The sequence below is a fragment of the Mustela nigripes genome, chromosome 2 (genome assembly GCF_022355385.1).
Source record: "Mustela nigripes isolate SB6536 chromosome 2, MUSNIG.SB6536, whole genome shotgun sequence".
Classification (NCBI taxonomy): domain Eukaryota; kingdom Metazoa; phylum Chordata; class Mammalia; order Carnivora; family Mustelidae; genus Mustela; species Mustela nigripes.
The window spans coordinates 54,906,699-54,931,874 of NC_081558.1; the positions used below are offsets into that span (position 1 = coordinate 54,906,699).

General features: G+C 39.0%; 1 protein-coding gene across 2 annotated transcripts in view; it reads right to left on the reverse strand.

Annotated features, from left to right (window-relative positions):
* Nucleotides 1-25,176, reverse strand: part of NR2C2 (nuclear receptor subfamily 2 group C member 2) — a 99,206-nt gene that overhangs the window by 42,481 nt on the left and 31,549 nt on the right. For both annotated transcript variants that reach the window (XM_059390387.1, XM_059390386.1), the window contains one exon: nucleotides 4,595-4,705. In XM_059390387.1, coding sequence (XP_059246370.1) covers nucleotides 4,595-4,666 — 72 coding nt within the window. In that variant the 5' untranslated portion in view covers nucleotides 4,667-4,705. The remainder of the gene's footprint in view (nucleotides 1-4,594; nucleotides 4,706-25,176) is intronic.

Consider the following 25,176-nt stretch of genomic DNA (forward strand, 5'->3'; position numbering starts at 1 on the left):
AATTACACCTCAATAAAAAATTACATATGGATACATCTTTTCTCCTAGCAATCCTAGTTTGAGGAACTGATTCTACAGATGTGCTAAATCAAACAAGTAAAAGGTATTCACTACAGCATCCACGGGATATCAAAACTGCCATTCAAGAGAAAGAAGGAGCTCTTTCTACTACACAGGAACTACCTCTAAGAAATGTTAAGACAAAAATGTAAGGTGTAGAACAGTCTAGAAAAATGTCTACATGCATGAATAATACGCTGTACATATTTACAAGTGTGCTTTTGGTCTGTTTATACAGCCTGTCTCTGAAAAAACAAATAAGGAATATGATAATAGTGGCTACCTCCTAGGAGAGACCTGGGTGACTTGGGGAAGAGGAGGAAGGGAGATGCATCATTTTCTCTGTACCCTGTTTGGTGTGGTGATTTTGTTGCAGCAGTGAGTACCTGAGCGGGGCCAGGAGAACATCAGAGTGAGGAAAGAAAACATCAGATGGCTGAGGACATGGAGAGGACAAAAAACAAATACTGGCATTTAAGAAGGGATGTGCAGGAAGAAAGAGTAGTAGATGAGAGAAAGAGGGAAGGGGGTGCTTTAAGAGCCCAAGTTAAGATTTCAAACTCTTGGGTGCCTGGGTGGCTTAGTGGGTTAAGCCACTGCCTTTGGCTCAGGTCATGATCTCGGGGTCCTGGGATCAAGTATCGGGTTCTCTGCTCAGTGGGGAGCCGGCTTCCCTCTCTCTGCCTGCCTCTCTGCCTACTTGTGATCTCTGCCTGTCAAACAAATAAACAAACAAACAAATAAATAAATAAAATCTTAAAAAAAAAAAAGATTTCAAACTCTTAAAAAAATATAGAATAGCAGAAGTCTTTCCTAGTAAAATGTGAAACTTCAATATATGAAGTAGATAAAGCAAGTATTTTATCATATATTTTGTAAGATCAAATTCAAACATTTCCTTAGGTCAAATATTGAATATAATGATACTCTCAAAACATAAATTTGAAATGGGGATTATAGAGGAGTATCTCAGTAAAACCTTAAAACACAAAGAAATGGCAAGAGAAGCTTTATACCAAGGTCTGCCCCAAACAATGAACATGGCAGTACATGTGAGCACACCTTTAATCTCCAGCATGTCAAATTTTGTATAGGACATGTTCAAGTGTGTTTTTCTTTTAATCTATCTTGACTGATTTAAAAGCTGGATTAAAAAAATTTTTTTGAACCTCATGTTTATGTCATGTGGGAAGCAATAAAGACAAGATTTGCAAACTGCTGGCCTGGAAACACTGCATTATGATGAAAACTTACGAGATTTATTGAGAGGCTACCTCAGGATTGGATGGGTTTGATTAAGCCTCATTCTCAGACAACTGGGTGCTCCCCTATGGCTCTTCTTATCTCCCTATCTCCTTCCACAGCCTCCACCCTAGACCTCTTTATCCCCAAAACAATGGTTCTCAACTTCAGCCACAAGGCTACTTCCCCCAGCCTTACCACTTCGCCCCAAAGCCCTTTGCAGTCATTAGGATGACAAGATACTGACAGATAAAAGTCTATGTTCCAGATCACTCTCTGCTGGCCAACATACCTAGATATGCTGATCTTGCGTTGACTGTCACATTATTGTTATTAAAAACATTAACAAATCCTGGAATGGGAGAAAACAGCTATGAAGGACTTACACTATGACAACCAATGACATTTTAGAATATGAAGTATGGATTAGATAATGTCATGTTTCAATATTAAATTCCCTGATTTTGAGAATTGTACTGTGATTATGTAAGAAAATGTCACTGTTCTTAGAAAATACAAACTGAAATATTTAGGGCAAAGAGGTATGATATCCCTATTCTCAAATGATTCAAAAAAATGTATGTATATTCACTTAGAATGTTAACAGCAAACAAATGGTGAATCTGGGTAGATATACAGGATTTCCATGTAAGTTTGAAATTATATAAAAATAAAACTTAAAAAAATTATAACTCAGTTGCTAACATTGGTATATGTTTACTGTAAGATTGCAAGTGCTTAATCCTTTTAAAATCCTATTAAATAGGTACTATTATTGTTGTCATTTTATATCTATATCTATAGAAGTTACAGAAAATTTCTCCAGAGTCACATAGCTAAGTGGAGACAAGATTTGATCCTGAGGTTGTCCCATTCAGAACCAAAGTTCTTAAATGTCACCCAGTCCTAAGCACCTCATTATATAATCTTTCCTTCCCAACTTCCCACAGAAGCCACCATTTGGGTTCTAAGCATTGTTATTCATGAAAACATGATAGCACTTATTCTCTTCCCAGGCCTCAGGGTGTTGGAGACTCATCACTGAAGTCAGGGCTAGGAATGAAACACTTCACTGAAGCCATCAACACCAACATCAAGAACCAAAAAACCATCCTATAACCTTTATTTTCCTTAACAAAATAAAACAAACAAACAAACAAACAAAAAAACCTTGAAATATAGTCAATTCAGCTGCACTTAGGGTTATGTCCAATTTTATTGACAGTTCACAATGAAAAGATTTTTACTATATTCACTGTACACAGATTCATGCCAAAGGGTTATCTTCCCCAGAGAGACTAAAAGCTCAACACCAAGCATCTAATCTAGAAGACTTCTGTTCAAGGGACCTTATTGCATTGCATTCCAGCCAGGACAGCAGTGTCACCATGGGCCAAGCACCATGACATGGGGATAGCCCACTGTAAGGAATGGGGTGCTAGAATGACCCTTAGGAAAAGAGAGATTCTTCTCATACCAATATGGGGGGAAAGGTGTACTCTCTTGATACATACATTAGCTACGGATGGTCTCCAGGGGGACTTTCTATGTTCTCATCTGCTCTCAGATGGTTGTGAGTCCAAGATGTATAGGCTATGATTGAATGCAGTACGTCCTTTCCTAGAGTTGGGAGTTATGTAGGTAGAATTCTAATACATATCCCACAAAACGATAAAGGACCCATTTTCAAGTCACAATGAGCAAACAAGAACAAAATAAAAGAGAAAAAAATAGTTTAGCTACAGAGTTCGTATTTCTGAGAGCCCATTACTTCTGAATTTCCAAACACTCAGATACATGTTTCCTACTGGTATGAAGTTAAAAATGACTTATATGAGCATCAGTATTTATGATAAAATATTATGCAGTACAGACATAATGGCAATATAGTATTTTTTTTTTAAGATTTGATTTATTTATTTGACAGAGATCACCAGCAGGCAGAGAGGGGGAAGCAGGCTCCCTGCCGAGCAGAGAGCCCGATGTGGGGCTCGATCCCAGCACCCTGGGATCATGACCTGAGCCGAAGGCAGAGGCTTTAGCCCACTGAGCCACCCAGGCGCCCCCAGGGAATATAATCTTTAACTTCTTTCATTTTACTTATTAGAGCTCTTCTATCTTTAGTTTATAACAGGTAGTCCAAAAAAAAAAAAAAAAAAATCACAAAATCACTTTTAAGAGTGGGTTAACATTATAGAAATTATCTAGTTCCGATATCATCCTGTTCAAGTATACCGAGCTTCGAATAACTGTGAATGAAGTAATCCTTTTACTTATTCACTCAAATTACTGTCCACCTTGGTAGTCTCTCAAATTTGTTATGTAACTAATATTTTTCTGCCATTCATCTTTTTCTTCTTCTTCTTTTTTTTTTGGTTTGGCCTTTTGATTCAGCTTGTTGAGGTAACTTTGAATCTTTAATCTTCCTGGGTGGCTCAGTGGGTTAAGCCTCTCCCTTTGGCTCAGGTCATGGTCTCAGGGTCTTGGGATTGAGCCCCGCATTGGGCTCTCTGCTCAGCGGGGATCCTGTTTCCCCTCTCTCTCTCTGCCTGCCTCTCTGTCTACTTGTGATCTCTGCCTGTCAAATAAATAAAATCTTAAAAAAAAAAAAGTGTGTAATCAACATGTTATCCCTGCCTCCCAACTTGTTGATCATGATTTCAATACACGTATCTTCTCCTTCTTCAATGGGCCAGAGGCAGGTTCAGACCTGGGGAAGGTTAAATCTATCATAAGTGAATACTAAATAGTTAATAATACTAGCAATAATTATTGCATATAGATAATTAGCACATACTAAACATTAGCATGCATGTGCCAATCACTGTTCTAAGCACTTTATAAGTAATATCCCAATGATTCCTCACAATAACTTTGTGAGGTTTACATACATTTTCTAAATGAAAAAAAGTGAGGTTTTGAAAAGTTAATTTTCAAGATCAAAACAGCTAAAAAGTTGGGCACTGAATTTGACTTCAAGTGGCAACCCATACACTTAACTACTAGGACATACTGCTTCTCAAAATGGAAGCATGTAAAGTAATGAATTGGTACATTGATCCCAATAGTTTCAAACAACAGTTTAGACTTTTGCATTTAAAGTAAGTTTGTTCAATCAACGTAGACTTTTCCTGTTTTAGTTTTTAAAGAATAAATGAGGTTGTATTGTACTTGATGTCCAAGAGGCACAACTCTTCAGTGAAATCCCAAGGCAGGTTTGGCTGGAAAGGATTCAGAACGCAGGACTACCTTTGGGCAGGTGGCTGGAACCAAGTGGGATTGGTGCAGGTACCTGAATTCGCTGAGGTGAAGCTACCGCAGAGTCGGTGGAGATTATCTGGATGCGCGGGGAGGGGCTGGTCATCCCTGGAGATTCCGGCCGAGAGGTCTGTGTCCGTGGTACCTGTTGGGGGAGCGGGAAGTGGACTGGATCACAAGGTAGCTCAGAAAAATGCCCAGTAGTCAGAAGACATGAACAGACATTTCTACAAAGAAGACATCCAGATGGCCAACAGACACATGAAAAAGTGCTCAACATCACTTGGCATCAGGGAAATACAAATCAAAACCACAATGAGATACCACCTCACACCAGTCAGAATGGCTAAAATTAACAAGTCAGGAAACGACATGTTGGCCAGGGTGCGGAGAAAGAGGAACCTTCCTATACTGTTGGTGGGAATGCAAGCTGGTGCAGCCACCCTGGAAAAATAGTATGAAGGTTCCTCAAAAAGTAAAAAACAGAGCCACCCTACAACTCAGTAATCACACTACTCGGTATTTGCCCTAAAGATAAAATGTAGTGATCCAAAGGGGCACATGCACTCGAATGTTTACAGCAGCAATGTCCATAATAGCCAAAACTATGGAAAGGACCTAGATGTCCATCAACAGATGAATGGATAAAGAAGATGTGGTGTGTGTGTATATATATATACACACACCCACACACAATGGAATACTAGGCAGCCATTCAAAGAAATGAAAACTTGCCATTTGCAACGATGTGGATGGAACTAGAGGGTATTATGCTAAATGTAATAAGTTAATCAGAGAAAAACAATTATCATACAAACGCTCTGCTATGAGGAATTTGAGAAGCAGGGTGGGGGGGTCATGGGGTGTAGGGAGGGGGTAAAAAATAAAACAAGATGGGACCGGGGAGGGAGACAAACCATAGGAGACTCTTAATCTCCAGAAATAAACTGAGGGTTGCTGGGGGGTGGGGAGGAAGGGATACGATGGCTAGGTGATGGACACTGGGGAGGGTATGTGCTATGGTGAGTGCTGTGAATTGTGTAAGACTGATGATTTACAGGCCTGTACCCTTGAAGCAAATAATACATTATATTTAATTAAAAATAAAATAAAATAAAAGAAAAGAAAAATGCCCAGTGGTGGCTAGGGACCACGCCTCTTGCTTTCACTGTGGCTTTGAGTAATAAACTTGAGTAGTTCTGGTGTTTGGGCCCAGAATGACAAACTAATGAGATATTGCCATAGGATGACTGTCTTAAGAAAATACAATCTTAAGAGAGCTATTTCTAATGTTGAAAATAAAAAACAAATACCCAACAAAACCAAAAAATTCCCCAAAAAACAGGAATTTCAAATCTGCTCTATACAAATTTAATAAATAGCTACTAAAGTAACTTTTTAGAAATGATCTTTGAATGTTTTCACTCTCTCCAAAACCAGCTCTAAAACACTCCTTTAAGATGACAGTTTCTTGAAGAAAGGCTCTCATAGCACCACAGAGGATGGCAAAAAGAACCTGCACTACGATGAAAAACTACTTGTCCAAGAGTCCTGGTAATCCCCCAGTCCCACTGGGATGGCGCTGGGAAAAGCCCATCAATTACACAAAGGTCTGTAATTTAGTCAATACCCACCAAAGGCAAGGTTCAAGGTTCTGAGTGGTCATCTGGGCACCTGAAGTGGGCAGTTATTACTGCTCCTTGAATAAAAGCATATCATGGGGTGCCTGTTTGGCTCAGTTAAGTGACTGACTCTTCATTTCTGCTCAGGTCATGATCTCAGGATCAGGAGATCAAGCCCCACGTTTGCTCCACACTGGGCATGGAGATTGCTTAATTAAGATTCTCTCTTAAGAGGAAGCTGGGTGGCTTAGCCATTTAAGTGTCTGCTTTCCGCCCAGATCATGATTCCAGGGTCTTGGGATCAAGCTCCATGGAGGGCTCCCTGATCAGATCACAGATGCTCAGTGGGGAGCCTGTTTCTCCCTCTCCTCCCCACGCATGTTCTGTCATTATCTCTGTCTCTCTCTCAAACAAATAAAATCTTAAAAAAAAAAAAAAGATTCTTAAGATTCTTCCCCCCACCCATTCGCACATGCTTGCTCTCATTAAAAAAAAAAAAAAAGGTATATCAAGAACCAATGCTTTATAAACCCTTACAAAAAACAAGAGGGAACACTTCTCAATTCATTCTATGTAACCAAAACTAGGCAAAGACATCACAAGAAACTACAAACCAATATTCCCTATCCATATAGATGTAACAATCTTCAATAAGACATTAGCAAACTGAATCCAGAGACATATAAAAAAATATATACATAAGGACACCTGGGAGGCTCAGTTGGTTAAGCAGCTGCCTTCAGCTCGGGTCCTTACCCCAAGGGCCGTGGGTTCGAGTCCCACATCGGGCTCCTTGCTCATCAGGGAGCCTGCTTCTCCTTCTGCGTGCCACTCCCTCTGCTTGTGCTCTCTAACTCTCTACCCTCTCCCCCCAGCAAATAAATAAATAAAATCTTTTTTTTTTTTTAAATGAAGATTTTATTTATTTATTTGACAGAGAGAGAGAGAGAGACAGTGAGAGAAGAAACACAAGTGGGGGAGTGGGAGAGGAAGAAGCAGGCTTCCCACTGAGTGGGGAGCCCAATGCGGGCCTCGATCCCAGAACCCCAGGATCATGACCTGAGCCAAAGGCAGATGGCTAACAACTGAGCCACCCAGGCACCCCAAATAAATAAAATCTTAAGGGGGGAAAAAAAAAAGTACTGGGCGCCTGGGTGGCTCAGTGGGTTAAGCCGCTGCCTTTGGCTCAGGTCATGATCTCAGGGTCCTGGGATCGAGTCCCGCATCGGGCTCTGTGCTCAGCAGGGAGCCTGCTTCCTCCTCTCTCTCTCTCTGCCTGCCTCTCTGCCTACTTGTGATCTCTTTCTGTCGAATAAATAAATAAAATCTTAAAAAAAAAAAAAAAAAGTACTGACTCAAGCTACATTGTAGATGAACTTTGAAAACATACTGAAAGACCAGACATAAAAGGCTACAGATTGCTTGGTTTCATTGATATGAAATGCCCAGAATAAGCAAGTTAAACAAACCCCAAAGAACCCAGAAAGTAAATAGTGGTTGCCTATGGCTGGGGAATAAGGAAATGGGGTAAGTGGGTGACATCTAAAGTGTGTTTTTGTGTTAATGAAAAATATTCTGCAACAAGATAGTGGTGATGGCTACACAACCTTATGAATTAATAAAAGCTACAGAATTATGCACTTTAGGTAAATTGTATGATACATGAATTATATCTTAATAGAGTTCCTAAAATTTTTTTAGATGAATAAAATAAATAGAAAATTACTTAAGGAGTCAGAATAAAGGTCACCTTTAGGGAGAGAGGTAGGAGCAGTAATTGGAAGGAGGAAGGAAATTTATTCTACCTTTTTTAAGAAAAATAATCTCTATGCCCAAGGTGAGGCTCAAACTCATGAGCCAGCCAGGCACCCCTATATTCTGCTTGTAACCTGAGTAGTGTTTACATGGACATGACCTCTGTGCAATAATTCGTTGTGTCACACACTTATGAATTGTAAACTTATGTACACTAAAGTTTATTTAAAAGAATAACAGTATTCAGAAGTATGTATTAGGGTTTCAAAGAAGCTTTCTATGTGAATAAGGCGAAAGCGACTGTTGTCCATGTTTCACTTGAACCTGCTATGTATCAACCCTGTGCTACCCTAGAGCTTGCTGCATGCTGGGTGTGCAGAACAATCAAAAGTGGTTCTGTCTTAGAGCATCTATTGGGGGAAGATAGCTATAATGGATGCAGCATAGACTGGGTGTGAAGACTGCTTTCTGCCAACTTCTGTGTGGGTCACAGTTAAACTCTCTAGACTCTGGTTCCCTCACCTGTTAAAGGATATGCTTGTAAATTTTATAATTCCTTTTGTATGAGAAGCCCAAGGGCCTCTACGAATTTGCCTGAGAGGAGTATGGGTCACGTTGGCAATAGGATCCCAGTAGCTCAGTAACAAATTTAGGTAAGATGAACAGCCCAAAATATCCCTTAAATTTAGCAGAGGAATGCTTAACTCTGGAGGTGACAGGTTAATGGGAAAACATTTAGGATCCCCTGCACCCTTGTGACCTTTAGAGAGAAGGTGTGTTCTAGTGGCACCAGGGGCAGTTTGATATGATCTGGCTTGAAGGCGAAGTGATGCCACGATAGGACTGCTCGGAAATTCTTGAAGCTATATGGATTCAGAGGCTGATATTATAAGTACATATCCAGGTGAGGAATCCACTTTTTTCTTTCCAGAGCTTATCGCTGAGTATCATTTAGCACAGTAATAAAAAGCCAATTTGGAAATAGGACATAAAAATATTGATGCAAATTAACTAGCAGGAGCATTTCCTTTCCATCCTTTCCTGCCTACCTTTTCAGTACCTGATGTTAGTCTTGGCCATTTGCCTTAGCCTACTTTCTACTCCTTCAGTCCACTCAAGTTGCAAAGGACAGGATCATTCGTTCCCAGGTGTGCCTTACAAACTGGCCAGAACACCTGCATTTTAGCAGGAAAATGGCTAGTCCAAAGGACTCAATTAAACCATGAGCAAGCAGGATGTGAAAGTATGTTTGGAAACACACCTTCCCAGGCATGGTCTCAGACTCACACTTAAAGGGTAAAATCATCTGTCCTGTTTTGCATCTTTTCTGAAGTAAACTGCCCTAAGTGTCTGCCTTCAGCTCAAGTCATGATCCCAGAGTCCTGGGATAGAGCCCTGGAACTGGGTTTCCTGCTCAGTGAGGAGTCTGCTTCTTCCTCTCCCTCTGCCTGAGGCTCCCCTTGCTTGTGCACATGCTTACTCTCTTTCTGTCAAATAAATAAATAAAATCTCTTTAAAAAAAGTTAGTTATGCTTGCCCAACACACAAATGTTTACTGTCTAAAGAGTTTAATAAAACCCTTCTCCTCAGGCCAGCCCTTCCTGATCCCTCAAGTTGATATACAGGTCCCGTTCTGGGTGCTCCAAGCTCCTGCATCTTAGCACTCTCCACAAGGCACCTACCATAACTGCTTGGTTAAGCCAGCCCCAGAGGGCAGTATGAAACATGTCCTTTTTCTCCTTTTACTCCCCAGGCCAGGTTCATCTTAGGGCCACAATGATTGCTTAGTGAATGAACATTTATTAACTTCAGGAATGAGTAAGAATTCTGTTTTATAGTCCTTGATCCTGGGACTCTGCCTAGACCATTTCTTCTTTCATTCCACTCTCCTGCCTGTCTGCTAATTAGACATCCTACAGGTATTGTACAACACCTGCTTTGGCAGTTTATTACACAAACCCAAGGAGTACAGGCTTTCACTGACATACCTGGGTTTATGAGACTGCTAGGAAAGTTCATACATTTTCACCCTGGAGTGAGAACCTTCTCTATTACATCATAAGATGACATTGCTTTGGCAGCATTTTTTTTTTTTTAAAGATTTTATTTATTTATTTGACAGAGAGAGATGACAAGCAGGCAGAGAGGCAGGCAGAGAGAGAGGGGGAAGCAGGCTCCCTGCTGAGCAGAGAGCCTGATTTGGGGCTCGATCCCAGGACCCTGGGATCATGACCTGAGCCGAAGACAGTGGCTTAACCCACTGAGCCACCCAGGCGTCCCATGGCAGCAGTTTTTAAAAGAAAAAAATTCCTGGAAAAATTTCTGTGGTTTACTTGCTGAAAGATGGACATCTAGGTTGAAGAGAAAGCCCACAGCATTAAGAAGCAAATATTAAGAGTTTCTAAATCTGTAATTTATTCCAAGTTCTGGCTGCAACATTCCCATGGGTTATTAATAGGGGAACCAAGTTCACACCCTGTGGGGGAAAAAAAAGATCATGCAGACCTAATATGTTACAAATCTCAACCACAAGCTTCAGACTTCTAAACATTCCCAGTGAAACAATGAGTAATATAAATACCTAAGTAGGGTAAAAGGTTTCAGCCATGGAATACCTTCAGCCTGAACTGAAATGTATCACATCCTCCTTTTATTTTTATTTCAAAGGACCATTAAGTAATAAGTGTAGTGAAGGGTCAGTGGGCAAAGAGTTAAACCCTCTTTGTGCAGCAACTTGCAGCATAGAGAGAGGAATCCACAGGGGGCTGCCGGCCTTAAAAGGGTTCATCTCTCCCCTCACACAAAGGATTAGGACCTTACAATGCCACGGTGTTTTGTTCCTAAAAAATAAATTCTCCTGATGACTGGTAAGTTAGGCTCTTCTTTATACTGGAGTCAATAAAGGATTCAAGCTTGAACACTGCAAAGTCAGTCTCATTTATATCAGAAGTGATTAAACAGCTTTTAAATTCTCCAGCTGAGGGGCGCCTGGGTGGCTCAGTGGGTTAAGCCGCTGCCTTCGGCTCAGGTCATGATCTCAGAGTCCTGGGATCGAGTCCCGCATCGGGCTCTCTGCTCAGCGGAGAGCCTGCTTCCCTCTCTCTCTCTCTCTCTGCCTGCCTCTCCGTCTACTTGTGATTTCTCTCTGTCAAATTAATAAATAAAATCTTTAAAAAAAAAAAAAAATTCTCCAGCTGATAATATGCTTAAAAATATAAAATCACAGTCCTATATTTCTTGGCATGAAAGGAAATATCCAAACAGTCAATAATCACTAATCACATTATGTAAAAAAAAAATAAAAATAAAAAAAAATAAAAAAAAAATGAGGTGTTTAAGAGCAACTCTCTATTCACAAGCAGGTAAAATTGTTGAAAACAACAAACAAGCAAGCAGTTTTTGCCCCACTTGAATTTAACCCAGCATACTCAAATACAGGTTCCTATGAAGACATAATTTGCTAGGTGCTAAGCATAGCAACACACACTAAATTAAATTCCTTCAAAATACATAATAGGTGTCTAAATCCACTGCTATTTTACCAACTGCTCTAAAAACAAGAACCTATGAAATACACTGCATTACAAAGAGGCTTTCCCCAGAAACAGAATGAGAACAAAATTGCAGTCTTGTTTTTTTAGGACACTTAACACTTACCATGCCAATGGATCCCTGCAGCTTTATTTACATTTTTCCTCAGCAACCTCCCAGGTAAGAGAGCCCAACCAAGAGTCAAGGGTTGGTTGGGGAAAACTCAGGCATTTGCTTTTTAAACTGCCAGTAAATTCCATTCACCAAAACCAGACAGAACTGTTTTAAAGATGCCCTCTTTCTGACCCTGCTTGCTGAAGGTCAAGTACACTATCACTCCCTGTAACCAAGGAAGCAAAATTGACATGTTCCTGCCTCTTCCCCAGCTGCTGAAGCAGTTTGTCTAATAATATGATTAACTGCTTCTAAGGAAGGTGTACTTTGCTTTACAAAGTTCTCCCTTCACCTAGATTGTTGCCTTTGCTAAATGAGCCATCCTCCTCCCCCCTATCTTCACGGGTTTCCCCTTAAAGACCACCTTTCCTGAATTGAGAACTCCTGAGCAGGTTACCATGGAATCCAACCAACTCAAAACAATTTTAAAACTATAAAGAGTGGAGGGAAGATGTGAAGAATTCAGAAACACTGTATTCTGCATATAGCATTTTGAACTTCACAGTACATCAAGACAACATTTTTGAAGATACAGGGTCTTTGCAAGTTACTATTCTATTCAAAGGGAAGACAATGTAACAATCTACATTACATACAAAACAACCATAAGAATAACTGCACTGGGCTCCTTCAACAAATATTTTACTACACCCACCCAACATATGCCAGGCATGTGAATTCAGGTCAGAGTTCTTGCCTCTGCAGCCTCCCATTCTGGGAGGAAGGTGAACTCATGCAGTCCTTGCAAATGAGGGCGCAGTAACCCACTATTCAATGGCTTCAAGTCTCAGTCTCAGCCATCCCCCAGAGCCACAGAGGAAAGGGAGCTCCTGAGGTCACAGTTGAGGTGGGGCTGTAACTAATACTCAGCACCTGTCTCTAAACCAAACTGTAGCCTTCTATTTGACATGGGACCCACTACCTATTTTAATGCCTGGACAAAGAACTTATTTGAAGTGAATGCTGGCCAATCACCAAAATCCAAACAAATGAAAGCCTGAGGGATATGGTGGTTAAGAAGAAAAAGGCTTTATGGATATTTACCTTTATATAGGATGGGGGGGGGGGAGGAACTGAGAAGAATGAAATTTTTAAAAATAAGTTCAGTGTTATAAATGATGAATTTCCACTCCACAAGTTCATACGTGTACTAACTTAAAATAATTTAAGTTAATATGCCTTTTTTTTTCAGAGGCTAGCATAAACGTAGGTGCTCTATAACCCAAAAGGGAAGAATCCATCCAGGGGAGAAAAAAAGGATTTTCCTTTACAAAAAAGGAGACTAAAAGTCCCTGTACCTCAACAACTATTGAAAGCTCTAAGAAAGATAACATTTAGTAAAGCCAATAGATGATGTGTAAAAGGAAAGATTATTATCAGGGGAAAAAAGCTCCAAGGCCCATCTGTTTAAGCCAACAGGTCTGTTCTTCTCATCATAAAGATCTGTTCATGCCCTCTGACCTGGTGATTCTACTTCTGGGAATCCATCTTATCCTAAATACAGAAATCCAAACTATCCTATATATAGAAATGGCTTTATCAGTGTGTGTTCCTAAATTATTTTTCTAGGGAATACAGAAATTCCCTCTCTCAAAGGTCCAGATGAAGTAGAGCCCACCTTTAACTGCAGAAGCACAAAATGGCAGATACTTGCAGGCCTTGCCTCCCTTGGAGGGCAGAGGGATTAATCAGATGTTTAAGCCAAGACTTTGCATTGGTAATAGGAGCTCCATGTCCAGCCTAGGCAGTGCTGTGGTGTACAGTCACAGCTTTACTGAATTGGCTCTTTTAGTGAGATTTGTGTGTAGTTCCCACCTGCAATGCTACTTTTCTAGCCTTTCTGGTAACTTTGTCAAGTTATTCCAATCCAATCCATCCATCCTTCCTCACACATATTTTAACTCAATGTTTTTCATGAAGCCCATTTTTGTTTAAATCCGCAATAGCTTTTTTTTTTTTTTTTTTAAATTAAATCTATTTGACAGAGCAAGTGAGAGAGCATAAGCAGGAGAAGTGGCAGAGGGAGAGGGAGAAGCAGGCCTCCCACCATGCAGGGAGCCCGACCCAGGGCCTGATCTCAGCACCCTGGGATCAGGACCCCAGCCAAAGGCATATGGCCTACCAACAGAGTTACTCAGGCACCTCAGCAACAGCTGGTTTTTGTTATTCACTTTGGGCCCCTTGACTGGTAAAGAATGGATTTATTTAACCTAAAGGTCAGAAGCAACTGAAATGTCTCAAACTAGGAGATGGGTTATGTTATGCTCCTTTAATACAATACTATGTAGATATGAAAAATGTTGGTCATCCAGCCTATGTAGCAACCCGTGGAAAGGATATTTACATTTATTCTGTAAAATAACATTCTGTGAAATCACACTACTAAGTTGTGTGCATGCTGTGATTACAACTGGATGACATGCATGTGAAAAAAAGACCAAAAATAAAATTTTGAAAAGATTTATTTGAGATAGAGCTCGTGCATGCATGCCTGGGGAGGGGCAAAGGGGAAGAGAGAGAATCCTAAGCAGACTCCCTCCAGAGCATGGAGCCTGACACAGGGCTCAATCTCATGACCCCTGCGATCATAACCTGAGGCAAAATTCAGAGACATTAACTTAACATTAACTTAACCGACTGAGTCACCCAGGCGCTCAATAATGAAATCTTAGTATTGAGTACTTACTGTGTTCTACACACTGGCAAGTGTTTTAAATACTGGGAAGAAAATAGCAAATGAAACAAAGTTCCTGCCTTCTTGCACTTTACATCCTATTGTGACAAAGTAGTATATATGTTTGTCAGATAATGATGAGCACTTTGGAGGAAAGTTAACAGTAAGAAGGATAGAGTGATAGAGGTAGAATGGTTACACAAGGAAGGGTTAAAGTGATAAAATGATAGTGAGAGATGTGCAAAATTGTAGAAATATGCCTTTCTTCTTTCCTTTTCAAACTTTCCAGATGTTTTAACACTTCTATAAAAATCGATTAAAAAAACCCATTTCCAAAAAAGTTACCTTTTAAAACCAGCAAATATTGTTAGAGTTTGGTATTATGAATGATCTTATTTTCCACCCCAAGTCCGAAATGAGTGTTCCTCATACTTTTCTTCATTTTAAAAACTCCTTTTCTACCCATTCAAGAAAATCTTTTTTTCATAAGATGATATGAAATATTTTACTCTGAGAAGGAATTCTCCTTGCCTACTGAAGATACTTTAAAACCAGGCTATTTTTCTGTAATCACAAATCTAACTGAATCATCCTGGTAGGCAGCTAGTTACAGGGAAACTCATTACACTTTGAAGGCTAGCTCCTGCCTGGATGGCTCTGGACAAGTCCCATAATTGTTCTAAGCCTTTCTTTACTCATTTGTGAAATTGTCATTAATACCTCTTACTTCACAGAATAATGGGAGGATTAAAACGAGGCAATAAAGTACAATACATTATATAAACACAGAACATTCCTATTATAATTTTGGAGGAAATTAAATGCATAGAACTAAACCTATCACCCTAAGATGTTATCTCCTCCTATAGCAGATGTTCACTGTTTATAGACAAAATGGTTTCATTTCTAACCCCCCATTTCCAATAAAAGGATACAATCTCCCAAGTGTTTTTAAGGTGCCAAACACTAAAGGTACACACCTCAAATGAAGTGAGATTTTTTTTTTTTTAAGATTTTATTTTTTTTATTTAACAGAGAGAGGGAGAGAGAGATCACAATTAGACAGAGAGGCAGCTAGAGAGAGGGGAGAAGCAGGCTCCCTGCTGAGCAGAGAGCCCAATGCGGGGCTTGATGCCAGGACCCTGAAATCATGACCTGAGCCGAAAGCAGAGGCTTAACCCACTGAGATACCCAGGTGCCTCATGAAGTGAGACTTTAAGAAAGGAGATGTTTTCTAAGAATGCTACTATTCTGTCCCAAGACATACATACCACAGGAAATTACTTTGACATATTACTTCCAGGTAAGGTACATCATACTTAGAAAGACATCATACTTCATTTTCTCCTTTTTGACAACTCCACTTGTCAACTCTTTCTCTTACCATACTAAAAGTCTAGCCTTATTATAATGCTAATTTTATTTTATTTTATTTTTAAAGAAGAGGGAACACAAGCAGGGGAGTGGAAGAGGGAGAAGCAAGCTTCCTGCTGTGCAAGAAGCCTGCCTGCTGGAGGCTCGGGGCTTGATCCCAGGACCCTAGGATCATGACCTAAGCCGAAGGCAGACGCTTAACAACTGAGCCACCCTGGCACTCCAACACTAATTTTATTCTAAGTCCATGGTCTGTATTTTACTTAGAAAACAGCTTCATCTTCTTACTACTCTTAAGCCTTAACTTACGTAAGTATGTGAAACTATGTGAATTCTCCAATACATCTTCTGTGAGGGCTGTGACTGAGCATTTACATGAAATACATATTACCTTACAATATATTGCTTCTTTTACTTCTCTTGAAAATAGTTACTGTATACTGGTTTTTTAAAGTTATTTCTGTATGAATGGGTGTATTTAATATGAATATCACTTTGATGTAGTAAAAGGGTCATTCAGAAATACTGCAATAAAAAGGGGGTACGTCGTCTGTCGTCTGAAGGAAATGAAAATCTCCAAAAGGAAAGGTCACAAAAGTATGTACTCAATGAGTACTTGCTGAATTAACAACTGAGTTTATCAGTGGCCCAGCTATTTCTTATATATAAGGTTATGTAACAGCTGTCAAAAACAAAAACACAGAATAGAAGGTAACATTCTGCCCAGAAAGATTTTGACAGTGATTCTACTTCTAGTCTACAGAAATACACCCACATGTGAGCTCAAGGAGACATCATACACAAAGATGTTTATGGCAGCACTATTTGCATCTGAGAAAATTTGGAAACAACTCAGAAATGTGCTTCTAGGACACCTGGGTGACTTAGTTGGTTAAGCAACTGACTTTGGCTCAGGTCATGATCCTGGAGTCCCCGGATCAAGTTTGGGGACTCTCTCTCACTGTCTGTATCTCGAATAAATAAATAAAATCTTTTTTAAAAAATGTGCTTCTACAGTGGAGTGGCTAAACAGCTCTAATTTATATAATACTTATAACAGCAAAAAGAATTATATAGATTTGAGCAGCAGGACTCTTGTATACTGCTGGTAGGAATATAAAATGGTGTAACTACTTTGGAAATCAATCGCTGAGACAAAGTGAAAAAAGCAACTTGCAGAACATCTTATATAGTGTGATTCCATTTACATTAAATTTAAAAACCGATATACAGCTGACCCTTGAAAAACATGGTTTTGAACTGTGTGAGTATACTTACATATGAATTTTTTTCAATAAATGCAGTGTAGTACTGTAAACACATTTTCTTTTCCTTATGATTGTCTTTTTTCCCCAAATAAGTCTCAGTTTTAATAAGATCCTCTACATACATTTGCCACTGAAAATTTAAATAGCACATCAAAAAATTTTATTACAATTGGAAACCAGAAAATCTAGCACATGCACACTGCCCTAGTAATACTCTAACCAAATCACCCAAAGTCTTCTGCACAAAGTTACTTCTTCCTTCTTCCTTCTGCACAAGTTACTTGGCTTCCAGTTTGAGGTTAGGTTTTATCTTAATGGCTTCAGGCCTCTCAAACACACATGCCAACACTCAAAACCCGTTAGTGTTTCCTCCTTAGGTCAAATCAAAAAGTGTACGTATACTGAGTCATTCAAATGCAAACTACAGGATTCCTCACAAATTACTGGTATCAAGGTAGAAAAGATACAAAAAACCCAGCTTGTATCACAGAATATCAAAATATTGTACAGTTTGTCCTAATAAGAGCAGCTTTCCCAAGATGCTGCATAATGATCCTAAAATTACTAGCAAGAACAGTACAAGAATAAAGTTTATGTTTATACTGACTACATGTCATAATTATTCTCCATGCTGGTATCCTCCGAAAGACCTTTATGATAGACAATAATGACAGGCAATAATCTTTCCACTCTTGATCCACCCTCAATTTCCTTCTGCTGTAGATCTTTTTGAAGCATGGGTCGCTGGTTGGTACTGCTGGTACTTAACCAATCACATCATCCTTTCCTTCCTTTCTTTCCAAGCAGTTAGCAAAGTCCTTACTCTACCTCTAGTCCTGCTGCTGAAAATGAGGTCAAGGAGCCCCTGGTTTCTTCTCTCTGTCCTGCCATTGGGGTGGATATTCTGATATAGGGGAAGGAGTTGGATAGTAGGGTTGAGAATCAATTTACTAAAGTTCTTTATTACACTTTCATGACAGTTCAAGAGGCAGCTGAGCCTTCCAGGAATTCTCTTCACTGGGCATCTGAGATGATCCTGGAGCCCAAGATGCAGAAAGCTGCTTTGGTAAATCCACTGAAAGCCTCTCTCTCTTTTTTTTTTTTTTTTTTAAAGATTTTATTTATTTATTTGTCAGAGAGCGAGCAAGAGCGAGCACAGGCAGACAGAGTGGAAGGCAGAGTCAGAGGGAGAAGTAGGCTCCTTGCGGAGCAAGGAGCCCCATGTGGGACTCGATCCCAGGACGCTGGGATCATGACCTGAGCCGAAGGCAGCTGCTTAACCAACTGAGCCACCCAGGTGTCCCTCTTTTTTTTTTTTTTTAAAGAAGATTTATTTATTTACTAGAGAGAAAGTACAAGCAGGGGAGGATCAGAGGAAGGGAAACTGAAGCAGAACTCCTCAATAAGCACAGAGCCCAACATGGAGTGTTCCCAAGACCCTTAGATCATAACCTGAGTAGAAAACAAAAGCCGGATGTTCAACTGGCTGGGCCACCCAGGCACCCCAGCCACTTGGGCACCCCTTCCTTATGATTATCTTTTAAAAAGACGTTATTTATTTATTTGAAAGAGAGAGTGAGAGCACAAGTGCAGGGGGTGAAGGGCAGAGGGAGAAGAAGACTCCCTACTGAGAAGGAAACCTGGTACAGGACTTGACCCTGGAACTCTATGATCATGACCTGAGCTGAAGGCAGATACTTAACCAACTGAGCCACCCAGCACCCCTCCTTATGATTTTCTTAATACCATTTTCTTTTCTCTAAATTACTTTCTTGTAAGAACACGATATATAATACAAACAACACAAAATATGTATGATCAATATGAATATGTAAGAACATGATATATAATACATACAACACAAAATATGTATGAATTTATGTTATTGATAAGGCATCCAGTCAACAGTAGGCTATTAGTAGTTGTTTTTGGGGAGTCAAAAATTAAACAGACTTTCAACTGTGTGGAGGTTGGTGAGGCACCAATGTTGTTTAAGGGTCAAATGTATCTCTGTAGCTATATATACACGGACATAAATACTCAGGAAAAAATCCTGGAAGGTAATACACCAAGTCTCAAGCTAAAACAAATTTCAAGAACTGCTATCATACAACCAGGTTTTCTGATTATATTCAGTTAAAAAAAAATTACAGAGGTGCCTAGGTGGCTCAGAGAGTTAAGCCCTGGTCATGATCTCTGGGTCCTGGGATCAAGCCCCATGTTGGGGAGGGGGGCCTGCTCAGCAGGGAGTCTGCTTCTCCCTCTCCTTTTGGCTCTCCCCCAAATTGTGCTTGCTTGCTCTCTCTCTCAAGTGAAAAAACAGAATCTTTATAAAAAATTATGAAAACTTAATTATAAAAATAAAACTCAGGGGGGCCTGGGTGGCTCAGTAGGTTAAAGCCTCTGCTTTTGGCTCAGGTCATGATCCCAGGGTCCTGGGATCAAGCCCGCATCGGGCTCTCTGCTCAGCGGGGAGCCTGTTTCCCCCTCTCCTTACCTACCTGTGATTTCTGTATGTCAAATAAATAAATAAAATCTTAAAAAATAAATAAATAAAATAAAACCCAGAACTATAAAATGGCTAGGGAAAACACAGGAGAAAAATCTTTGTGATCTTTTGTTAAGTAAAGATTTTGCTATGACATCAAGATCATAATTCATAAAATAAAAATTTGATAAATTAGACTTCATCCGAATAAAAAGTCCGTGTTCCTCAAAAGACACTGTTTAGAGAATGAAAAGATCAAGAGTATAAGAAAATATTTGGAAACCATGTATCTGAAGACGACACACACCAGAATACATAAAGAATTCTCAAAATTTAGTTAAGAAAGTAAACAACTCAAAAAAATAAGCAAAAGATGTCAACAGATGAAAAATGATGTGGGGGTGCCTGGGTGGCTCAGTGAGTTAAGCCTCTGCCTTCGGCTCAGGTCACGATCTCAGGGTCCTGGGATGGAGTCCTGCATTGGGCTCTCTGCTCAGCCGGGAGCCTTCTCCCCCTCCACCTGCCTGCCTCTCTGCCTACTTGTGATTTTTGTCAAATAAATAAATAAATAAATAAAATCTTAAAAAAAAAAAAATGATATGCAGATGGAAAATATGCGCATGAAAGATACTCAACATTAGTCATTAGAGAAATGCAAAGCAAAACCACAATGAGGAGCCAGTAAACATCAGAATGCCCAATATTAACAAGACTGACCATACTGGCAAATATGGCAAAGTTGAAGAGCAAATAGAACTCATATACAGCTGGTAGGAATATAAAATGGTACAACTACTTTGGAAATCAGTTTGGCAGTTTCTTAAAAATTACCATGTATGACCCAGCGAGTACACTCTTAGCTATCTATCCAAGAGAAATGAAAGCACATATTCTCAGGATGCCTGGATGGCTCAGTTGGTTAAGTGGATGCCTCTGGCTTAGGTCGTGGTCCCAGCGTACTGGGATCGAGTCCCACATGGGCCTCCTTGCTCTGCAGGGAGCTGGCTTTTCCCTCTGCTACTCGGTCTGCCTGTGCTCACTCTCTCTCTGACAAATAAATAAAATCTTAAAAAAAAAAAAAAAAGCATATATTCTCATGAACACTTGTACAGAAACGTTCATGACATCTTTACTTGTAGTAGTCAAAAAAAGTAAACAGCTCAAATGTCTATCCATTTAGGATAAAAGTGTTTATTGAGGTCCCTCGGTGGCTCAGTCAGTTAAGTGTCCACCTTTTGATTTTGGCTCAGGCATGATATTAGGGTTTTGAGACTGAGCCCCATGCCAGGCTTCACACTCAGCAGAAAGTCTGCTAAAGATTCTCTCCCTCTTTTTCTCCCTCTGTCCACCACCCCACTTCTGCACACATCTGTGTGTACACACATTCTTTCTCAAATAAATTAATAAATTTTTAAATAATGTTTATCAATTCAGGATAAAAAAATCATTTAGCAGTATTTCCATACAATGGATACACCATAAAAAAATGAACCATTGATACATATAAAACATGGATGAGTCTGAAAATAATTATGTAGAATGAAAGAAGCCAGACAATAAAGGGTACATACTGTATGATTTCTTTCATAGAAAATTCTACAAAGTGCAGGGACGCCTGGGTGGCTCAGTTGGTTGGACGACTGCCTTTGGCTCAGGTCATGATCCTGGAGTCCTGGGGTGGAGTCCCGCATCGGGCTCCCAGCTCCACAGGGAGTCTGTTTCTCCCTCTGACCTTCTCCTCGCTCATGCTCTGTCTCATTGCCCCTCTCTCAAATAAATAAATAAAATCTTAAAAAAAAAAAAAAAAGAAAAGAAAAAGAAAGAAAATTCTACAAAGTGCAAATCAATCTAAAACAACAGGAAGATAATCATTGGCTGCCTAGAAGTAGATATGGGTAGAGCTCCTCTCAGAAGAGAGTAGACATCTTAATGCTTATATCAGAAAAGATGACTGAGAAATCAATAAGCTAAGATCCACCCTAAAGATTTAGAAAATAAAGTGTCAAAAATCATAAGAAAAAAATACATAAATTAATCAGAGATAAAGTAATTCCCTTGTGAAACCAATAAGGAAGAAAGAAAGAGATGACACAAATAATGTAATACTAGGAATGAAAAGGGTTATAACTAGAGTTGTCTCAAATACTAAAATATAAAACAAAGTTATTTTGAACAATGGTATGCCAATAAACTTGGAAACAAAAACAAATTCTTAGAAAAAAGATATAACATTAAAACTGAGTCAATTACAAATATCAAATCTGAATAGTCCTTTAATTATTAAAGAAATCAAATATTCAAGAATTAAATATTAAATTAATATAATTTTATAATATAGGAATATGTTTATATATTTATATATAACATAAATTAATATAAATATAATTAACAAATTAAATATTAAAGAAATTAAATATGGCCTAATAGTTTTACTCATATGTTCTACATGTATTCAAGAACCAAAAAATTTCAATTTTATATAAATTATCATAAAAGTAGAAAAGGAAGGGACTTACTGCCAATTCCCTTTATGAGGCTATGCTAACCTTGATACCAAACTATAAGACAAATTAAAAGTCAATCCTACTCATGAACACAGTTGGAAAATTCCTAAACAGAAAGTTAACAAACTGAGTCTACAATGTGTGTGTGTAAATCATGTCTGACATTAATCTCAGAATCAAGATGGGCTTAACATTACAAATCAATCTAATTCACCATAGTAATTGATCAAAAGAAATCATATGATTTCTCCCCCTGGAAAGGCGATAAAATCCAACTGGGATTTCTTCCATTTTCTCCAACTGGGAAGGAGAGAATGCCTTTAACTGATAAAGAATAAAGGTTCATACAAACATCATATCTAATAATGAATTGTTGAAAGCATTCCTTTTAAGATGAGGAACAAGGCAATGCCACCTGTTCTATTCAACACTGTACTGAAGATCTTAGCCAGGATAGTAAGGCAAGACTAAAAACTAAGGATTAGAAAGAAAAAACAAAATCTAAATGAGCATACAGAGAAATTATCAGAATAAGAGAAAGACTGCTCAATCAAAAAAATTGTAAACAAAATCACTTGCATTTCTATATACCAGCAAGAGTTGGAAAATAAGGGGCGCCTGGGTGCTTAGTGGGTTGGGCCTCTGCCTTCGGCTCAGGTCATGGTCTCAGGGTTCCGGGATTGAGTCCCACATCGGGCTCTCTGCTCAGTGGGAGCCTGCTTACCCGCCCCCACCCCCACCTGCTTCTCTGCCTAGGTATGATCTCTCTCTCTCTGTCAAATAAATACATAAAATCTCTTCAAGAAGTTGGAAAATAAAAATTTTAATATATTTGCAAACGGCATTATAGAACATAAAGTATTAGGGAAGGAAATCAAATTAAAAATATGCTGTATCTTTGAAAAAAAATAAAGAAAACAAGTAAATGGAAAGATCTGCCATCTTCATGGAAGTAAAAGAGTGATCCAAGTTATAAGATCATACGGGGTCAGGGCTTAATCTGATGCCATGTGTAAGCCCAAATTGTTGGGGAACATAGAAAAAGCTAATCCTTGGAGAGCTGGTAGAAAATGACTAGACTCTCAGAACAAAGCAAAGAGCAGTAATCATGTAGCCCCAGAAGGAGTTGGAGAGATGGACAGAGATGGAGAGTTGGACAGCTCTCCAGTTCCTATGTAGCCTAGTCATATATCCTGAGATTCAATTCTCTGAGTATCCTTCCATCAAATCTCCTTTTTCCAACTCTGAGTGTCACTGGTGTCAAGCATGCTCCCCCTCTTCCTTGCCTGGAGTGTATCCCATACCCAGATACTCACAAGGATCACTCTTACTTCATTTGGGTCTCCCTTTAAACGTCACCTTCATTCTTCCTGGAAGAGTCTTCCCTGAATGTGCTTAAATAGTAACTCCTGCCACTTTCTATCTCTTTACTTTTCTTTATAGCACTTAATTGCTCTCTTGGTATTTTACTTTTGTTTAGATGTTCATTTACTGCTTCCAAGAGAAGAAGCTTCATGTGAGCAGAATGCTTATCTCAAAAACCTAGCACAGCACACTGTAAGCACTCCTTAACTACTTGCTGAATGGATAAATAAATATTTTTGGAGCACCCAGAAGCTCATCAATGAACAATTACAATTTACTTTACTAGTAGTACCTTCCCTGACATCCAGTTAAATACAGCAAATACTCACATGCATTTATCATCTCTATTCCTTTACCAAATCACTTTTAAGTTTTAAGTAAGGGATTAAAAAAAACACATACAGACCCACAAGGACAAAGAGGATAGTCAAGAAGGTGACAGTGGATCACAAATACTAACAAACTTCAGGAAGATGGAAAAGTAGAAGGTGAAATGGAAACCAACTCAGTGAGAGGAGGAAGACTTGGTGTGGTGCTGTCATTTCTTCCATCTTGGATCTCTTGTAGAACTTCCAGTAGCACTATGTTGGGATAGAGCATCTGGAGGTTCAAAACTTCTGTGGTCTGCAGGAGCTGCTGTTAGGAGGACCCTGAGAAGCGTTTTACATTTTCAGTGGGAAATATGTGGCGGTTACTAGTTATAATGACTGTGTACTTTGGATCTGGATTTGTTGCATTTTTTTTTTTTTTTAAATAGTAAGACACCAACTACTTAAGAAATAAGCATGTTGGGGTGGATGGCTGGCTCAGTGGGTTAAAGCCTCTGCCTATGGCTCAGGTCATGATTCCAGAGTCCTGGGATCGAGCCCCGCATCGGGCTCTCTGCTCAGCAAGGAGCCTGCTTCCTTCTTTCTCTGCCTGCCTCTCTGCCTACTTGTGATCTCTCTCTGTCAAATAAATAAATAAAATCTTAAAAAAAAAAAAAATAAGCATGTTTTAATTAATCCATTAAGCAGATGTGAAAAGGAATATTTCAAAAGGTGCAATCTCTTTGGAAAATGGATCAAACTCTTGAATTCAAAATACTCAATATGTTTAAAAATAAACTTATGGCATGAATCTTTAAATGTCTTTTCTCTGAAACATGGAATATAATAATTGTGCCTACATTTTTATTTGGGAAATATTCCAATATTTGTTTGGTAGAAAACTGTGTGCAATTTAGCTTGTTTCTTGGTTTTAAATTTTGAGATTTTATTTAATTTTTGATTACTAGGTTTGGACCTTGTTGGTAATTTATGCTATAAAAAATGCAAACTTGACTTTTGTCCCATAGTAATTTTTTTTAATTGAAAAAAAGGAAGAAGGTGCTTTTAGTCTTCTTTATTTGAAGCAGTAAAACTGTTATTCTTCATGAGTAATAATTAGTTTATCGTAAGGAAAACCAATTGTGTACACAGAGTGAAGTCCAAGGGTTTTTTTTCTCCTCCAGACCTATAATCTAAAACTAAAATTTTTGTCTTGATAAATTTGCTATTGGCCAATACTAGTCTTGTTTAGACTGAATGAAAGCAGAACATTTGAAACAAAATGTAATAGCATGTAAGAATGTAATAGCATCTAAGATAGAATATAGGAATTATTCCAAGTCTATTTAGTAGAAACAGACTATAACATGGCTCTCTGATTAATAACTGTACCAATGAGTCAAATTTATATTATGGATAGTGAAATGCTGCTACCTATTTAAAATGTAATGACCTAGTCCCTAGGGCTTGGTACTGGGGCAGGAAAAACGTAGTTGCTGAATGTTTTAATCTTATGTTGGTCACTTTTGGAATACCACGGGTGTTAGAATGCT